Raw genomic sequence first — 6,877 nt, 5'->3', positions numbered from 1 at the left:
GCCAGATAGGATGTCGGATATGTTAATAAAAAACGTAATTAGATTGTGATGGGGGCGTTGGATATGTGAAGCAAAACACACAAAATAGCATAAACCATAAGCAATTCAGTATTTTTTTAGCCGACTTCTAAGTTAGCAGAACAAAACTCTTTGCCTCGAGAACTTATCATCCGGTGAAAAACGAGTTGGATGAGCGGACTATATGGCTAATCCAACTGGTGATTTGTTCTTGGTAGTGTAAAATTACAGATACATGATGATTAAGTCTCCTTGATTGGCCGGAGAAGATGGATGACGGTGAAGAAGTGCCTTCCGGTAATTGACGGCTGAAAATGGAGGGCTTACTTATCTTTCAACTAGTTAATACTTTATAATCTCAAAAGGGTATTTTTGTCATTATGAGTAACTTTATTAAGGAAGGGGATATATGTAATTCCCCCTTTAATTTTTATAATTTTTTTATTTAAAATAATGGTGAAAACACGGGTTGGATTGTGGGCCGCCTTTGTACAATAAGATTGATATTCCTTAAAGCAACATATTGAATCTCGGGTTCTGCAGAAAGTAATGTTACAAGAGAGGAGCCATTTTCTTGCACAGGTTCTGGACCATATCGGGACTCGTGATGAGTTCCATTTGTTGAAGAATCATCTACAAAGAAAAATAAATATAATATTTAAGATAGTGAGAAAACAAAAATCAAATATAAGAAACGAACATAGAGTAAAATCACCTTAACAGCTGAGAGAACTACAGCACAATTTGAATGTTGCAGTCTTGGAGTAACTCGTTCTACAATATTTTCAGCTTCACGTGCATCAGCTGCTTTGTACTTAGAAAGCGCATCTAATATGAAAACTTGACCCCACCTGAATAATGTTAAAACATGCACTAACGGGTTAGATTAAAATGCGTTTTTTAGTATTAGATCAAAAGGGCTGAACCATAATACTAGGTGTTACAAATGACTAAATAAACAATATCGTTACAATATTAATCTAAATCTTAGCTTAACAGCCATTAAGAGGTTATATGCATTAAGAGTAGACTTTGCGTAGGCTTGTAAATGAACCGAACGAACACGAAAAGAGCATGTTCATATTCATTCGTTTTACTTTTAACAAAACAAACGATTGAACAAGAACAAATTAGCAAACAGGGTTTTCCTGTTCGTGTTCATTCGTTAAGAAAATGAACATGTTCGTGTTCGTTTATGTTCGTTAGTTAACGGCACAAACGAACGGTTCACGAATGTATGCGAACGAACATAACTAAGCTAAATCTAGTTAAAAGTAATGAGAAGAACAAGGTGTTGGGTTTGGTCTGAAAAGTTACTAAACGTAGACTAAGTTGTAATGGGTCTAAAAGATTTAAATGAATATATTAACGAATGAAATTAAACAAACTTAAACTAACGAACATAAATGAACGTAAAGGGTACTAAATGAAGGAATATTCACAAGCATAAATGAACGAACAACACATGTGTTCACGTCTGTTCATTTAATGAAATGAACAAAATAAGCAAACATAGTTGAGAACCAAACTCACTCGGTGCACTCGTTTAGGGCTGTAAGCAGCTTTGACAAAGTATGACTAGCGATCTCAAATATGAAAGTAGTGCTATTATCTTGAATCTCAGCAAGAGCTGCAACAGCATTTGCAACCACCATAGGATTATTATCCGATATCAGATCCTTAAGAGCATCCAAAAAGCCTCTATCTTCAACTAAGTCAGCATTAATGTCATAAAGCTTAGCAACGCATATAGCTGCTGGTTTCCTAACATAAGGATCATCATCCTGGTGATAAATAACATAAACAAATTAGATGTTATAATTAAAAAATGAAAGATTTTGAAAAGAAAAAGAAAGATAAGATTAACCTTGAGACACCTCTGGAGGGGATCACAAAGATATTCAGTAATTTTATCAACTCGAATGCATCCCATTGTGGATTAAAGGATTCGGGTCTTGCGTATGACTCATCCTTTTAGAAAGTTGACATTTTTAAATGTGGATGTGGAAAAGCAAAATTACCTTGACAAAGGTATTAACCGCAAGTATTGCAAGATCGGGGTGAGTTTTAGCGTAATAAATGAGATACAAGTAAACAAGCTTCTTGAGTTCCAAATTGTGGGTTTGCATACAGTTCAAGACATATCCTTGCCAACCGTCATAGCTGCAATCACCTTTTTAACCGCGTATTTTCTCTTATCCAGTTAGGGTTACAATTGCTGTTTGCTAACATAATGTTATTATAAATCAAAGAGAGTGATGAATACCTACCTTATACTGAGAATCATCTCTGTGCAATTGTCGGTGATGGGTTTAAACACAAGACGGTTACTTACTACGTATATGGTATATTATATTTTCTCCGGGTATAATATCCACCACCGTAGGAATCAGAAAACTGAAAATTAGACCGCAACCACCTATTATTACGGTATAAACCAATTCGGTTTCACAACGGGTAAAGTTACTTGTTTGCTATTCCTTTATTTGTCAAATGGGTTGCGTAAATTTTGGATATTAAAAATTAATTTAGATTACAACATGAACATATACGAATTAAAAACTAACTGTTGAAGTTAAATAAACCATTAGTGACGATAGATTAAAACAAGTTTATGTTATTATATATTGCATTACCTTAAAAGCTTGAATCAAAACTGATCTTGGATGCCAGGTATTGAACGTAAAGAAGGAATATTTTGAATTAAAGAATGATTGAATGGATGCCTACTAATAAGTTACCTTATAAAAAATGGGAATTGATAATTTTATTTAAAAAGTTTTTAACATTTTGGTTCTTTGGTTCCTTGTCTACAACCATCGGTTTTACACGGAACCAAATCGGGAACCATTTATGCAAATATTGAGAACCGAGAACCATAAGGTAACATACGTTAGCGGTTCTAAGGCATCGTTTCGGTTTTGGTTCCTCAGTTATGGCGGTTCCAAACCGTTTCCTGCTCACCCCTAGTTTTAAGCATTGCTACCCATTTTTGTTTCGGTATTTTCAATGATACTGGTATTCGGCTTAAACTTCCGCTCATTTCGGTATTGGTATTCTTTGGTGCGATGACGGTTGGTCTCATTACTACAATAAAGTGCTTTATTTTAAATATCACTCCGTTTTTTTCTTGATAACATTTATATCAGAATATTGAGAGGAAAAAATAATCAAAATTATATTGGATAGAGTTTACAATCTTGACCATGCTAGCTAGACCTATGATGTGTAAAAATATATATTTTAAAATACGGTTCGCAGCTAAGCTTTAATTCAAGCAACCTAAACTAGCTTCACACAAACGGCAAGTGTATCGGTCGCGTATAGCATAGACAAGGAAGTCCGGATATCGAACTCAAAGACACTTGAGGTAGCTCAGATACTAAACCCTAAATAAGTCCTGCCTAATAAAAATATTTAATTTTAATTTATTTTAAACTAATTTAGTCTAACTTAACTAACTGAACTAACGAAAAACTAAACGAACTAACAACAAAGACAACGGAACTTTGTGGAAATTGACGGTGCTTTCAGATATGATGAACGGGAACCACCTAGGTAAGGATCCTCAACAACTATCAATGATGTCCGGGTGTCAGCAAGCAAATGAAACCAGGTTCTAAAGATAAACGAACTAGACAATGATAAGGGTGAGTAGGTCCTCACTGTCAGTTTTACTAAAAACCGTAACCATGTCTAGAAAGAATGATAAGGCACAGTTGACTCTCTAAGTACCATAGTGACTCACCACTTGGTCCATGTTTAAGTCACAAATTCCTCTAAGGCTCGTAGTCATAACAATCCTAAGGAATAAGGGGTAATTCAATATTAAGGATCCTATAACTCGACTTACAAATTAACCTGATCAACGGCTAGAAAACTGCACATGCGCTCGCAACGGCTAACTAAGTCAACTAGGCCAAAGAGATAAACCGACCCCTAATGTCTTGGTCCAGCTAAGAGGGGGTGAACTACTGAGATAAACAATTTCAACCTAGCGAACCCTATGATGATATCTACCACAAACAACTGAAAACACCAAGTGTGGAGGTAGGGTACTAACTCGGCAAAGATAAGGCAACCCCTCTGCGACCATAAACAACCAACGACGAACAGGCAGATCACCCGCGAGGGGAGGAGCACTTTCTGCAGAGAACGTGTAGTTCACCCGCGAGAAGGAGCACTCTCCGCGGAGAACGTGTAGACTATCCGCGGGAAAATACATAAGTCTCCCGCGGGATGAACACTTAAGAACTTACAAATAAAGAAGAAACATGAAGGACTTGTTATAACTAAGCACATGCCAATACGTGATAGGGAAGTAGGAGTCAATCACAGGCCGAGCCCCGTATTATCCACTAACGCACGATGGACCAATTAGAAAGGGCCAGTGAGGTACCTGCCCCAGCAAGGATCTCCGTAGGCCAGCTAGACGACCAATCAGGAGCCAGTATCATGCATAACCATGAGAATGGAAGGTTCCATTGAGTGGAACAGCTGGCCCAATCATCCTTCTCCCCCCCTCGGCTATAAATACAAGGTGTGAAACAATGATGTGCTAAAAGTAGTTACTCTTAACTTAATTAAAACTACTAACCGACAAGTGAACATGTCGACTCTAGTACAGCTAAGTAAGTCCGGATATCAAACCCACGAGACTCTTTGAATTACGTAAAATAGCTAACTAGACTCAACTAATACTGACACGACTATTTGTTTGTTTAAAAGGGGGGTTTTTTGTTTAAAATACTAAATTAAAACTAACTAAGAAAAAACAAGTAAAATAAACGAAAACACAAGTTTGATTCAATAAGATGATATGAGAAAACTACCTAGGCTAGAATCCCCTAAATTTCAGTTGTTAATTAACCGGGAAAATATTTAGTTATGGACTGGGATCGTAAAAATAGACACTTAAAAACCCGAACAGGACCCCTGACCCTTCTCAAGAGACACCTATGGGGTTCTAATAAGTTTTAACGCACACCAGTATTAAAAATCAAGCTTCCTTATAGTCACCTAATTAATTATGACTTAGTTCCTTTACATGAAATCCTACCTTACAGCGCCGAAATCAAATGCAGTTTAATATATTTAATTGATTCAATAGACAATAATAAATAATCATGATGTGCTTCGGATAACCTTATAATAATGACCCTCACAACTAAGCTTTAAATATAAAACGAAAATCCTAAAACCACACACAACCGGCAAGTGTACCGATCGCAAGTAGTATAGACCTAGGAAGTCCGAGTATCGAACACGTGGACACGTAAGACGCTAACGATTACTAACCCTAGACAAGACCTACCTTAGAATAATACTTAATTGATTTTTGATTTTTAATTACTTAACTGAACTAACCTAACTGACTGACAAAACTTACCAAAAATCGAAAACTTAATGGGGAACTAACTGTGTTAACTTAGGATGGGGAAAAATGTCTACCTAGGTCTGAATCAAATTGTAGGCCTAACAAGCCAATGGATTGAATGATATCAAGACACCGGTCCCTAAAGATGACACGACTAAGGATCGCTCGGGCTCACTGGATTACCTCTCGGTCCACTCAACAAGCCTAAACTACTCAAAATCGGCCAAACCGGGAAACAATTGCTAACGTGTTCTAATGATGGATCACCTCTCGGTCTCACCAACACTCGAAGTTAATGGCAATGAATACTACACAACCAATGATAGAGGAACAATTCAACTTAAACTAAAATAGATCAACTAGTCGCTCAAAACACCTAATCCTGACAAGAAACGAACTCGCTATCGCCCAATCCTTATTCTAGCATGTACAGATAATGAGACGACCCTACTTCTTATCACCTCTCAGTCTCTAAGAAGGTGTCTAACCGCTGTACTTAATCCAATAAATCATGCAACAAAACCCTACGGTTGTACCTACCGCAAACAAACCCTAAACACAAAGTCTAGAATCAAACAATGCACCGATCAATCAACACAAAACTAATTAACCGACACATGGGATTTATGCAATAATTCACCAAAATTTCCAGCCCTTAAACACAACCTATTTCATGTCTAAATCAAACTTTACAATAATAATTCAAGTCCATCAATCAAACAATCCATAAAACTCGTCAAACACTAACAATTAACATCATTCCTAGGTAGAACTAACAATATTAGCCGAGAATCATAATTGGACAGCAGCAAATACTCATTAAAAACATCATAAAACTCATCTCAATAATCAATTCAAGCATTCAATGATTAAAACAATTCATAAACAAGTCAATCCGCAAAACAATTCAATAATTGATCAAGAATAATGAAAGTAATGAACAAAGTTTAACAAGTAAGGATATAAGATGGTTTTCGGGCTGCTCCTTGGCTGTGAAATTGATGATGAATGATCCCGAGGCTTGCACTTACTTCCTTCTTCCTTCCCTAGCCGCCACAAGTCAAGAACTCTAGCACAAAAAAGATTTTTCCTTCTCCTCCTTCTTGCTGTCTTGCGATCGGCAGTAGTCCAGCCCCCTTAGGGTTTTTTTTTCTTTTTTATAATATAATATAATAGTAGGCTTGGGCTTTTCCATGATGTAACGGATCGGGCCTTGAGTTTTTTACTTGAAAACGTATGCGTAAAAGGTTCGTAAACTACTTCAAAAGCTCGGGTTCTTTCTTTCTTTCACCCAAAACCTACAATATGAATAAAATTATGTAAAACCTATCTAAAACAAGTTAAAACACATAAAATGTAATACAAAAACGTAGATAAAAGGTGCGGAAAATATGAGTGTTTTACAACACATCAAATCAAACCTAGATGGACTCCTTACGAAGAAACTAAGGCTAGCAAGATTAAATAATAAAGATCTATCAA

At 36.4% G+C, this 6,877-nt stretch overlaps 1 protein-coding gene across 1 annotated transcript; it reads right to left on the bottom strand.

Moving 5' to 3' along the window:
* Positions 1-499: 499 nt before the first annotated feature.
* On the bottom strand, positions 500-1,951 carry LOC143539593 (beta-adaptin-like protein B). Its single transcript, XM_077032868.1, has 4 exons — positions 1,886-1,951; positions 1,552-1,802; positions 734-869; positions 500-651 (listed from the first exon to the last, which is right to left on the bottom strand). The coding sequence occupies exons 1-4, from the start codon at positions 1,949-1,951 to the stop codon at positions 571-573; spliced, it is 534 nt and encodes a 177-aa protein (XP_076888983.1). The 3' UTR covers positions 500-570.
* Between the last annotated feature and the right edge of the window lie 4,926 nt (positions 1,952-6,877).

Source organism: Bidens hawaiensis, unplaced genomic scaffold (assembly GCF_021521415.1).
Source record: "Bidens hawaiensis isolate Kalapana, Puna unplaced genomic scaffold, B.hawaiensis_p1.1 tig00011951_1, whole genome shotgun sequence".
Taxonomy (NCBI): domain Eukaryota; kingdom Viridiplantae; phylum Streptophyta; class Magnoliopsida; order Asterales; family Asteraceae; genus Bidens; species Bidens hawaiensis.
Note: the sequence above shows the minus strand (reverse complement) of the source record. Positions and strands in the feature narration are given on the sequence as shown.

Bases quoted from the DNA above. Each gene is read 5' to 3' on its own strand.
- LOC143539593 (XM_077032868.1), bottom strand. From the start codon at position 1,951: ATGGGATGCATTCGAGTTGATAAAATTACTGAATATCTTTGTGATCCC. The intron at 1,803-1,885 runs GTTAATCTTATC...ATTTATCACCAG, and splicing joins CCCTCCAGAGGTGTCTCAAG to GATGATGATCCTTATGTTAG. The intron at 652-733 runs GTGATTTTACTC...TTTTCTTTGTAG, and splicing joins TAGTTCTCTCAGCTGTTAAG to ATGATTCTTCAACAAATGGA.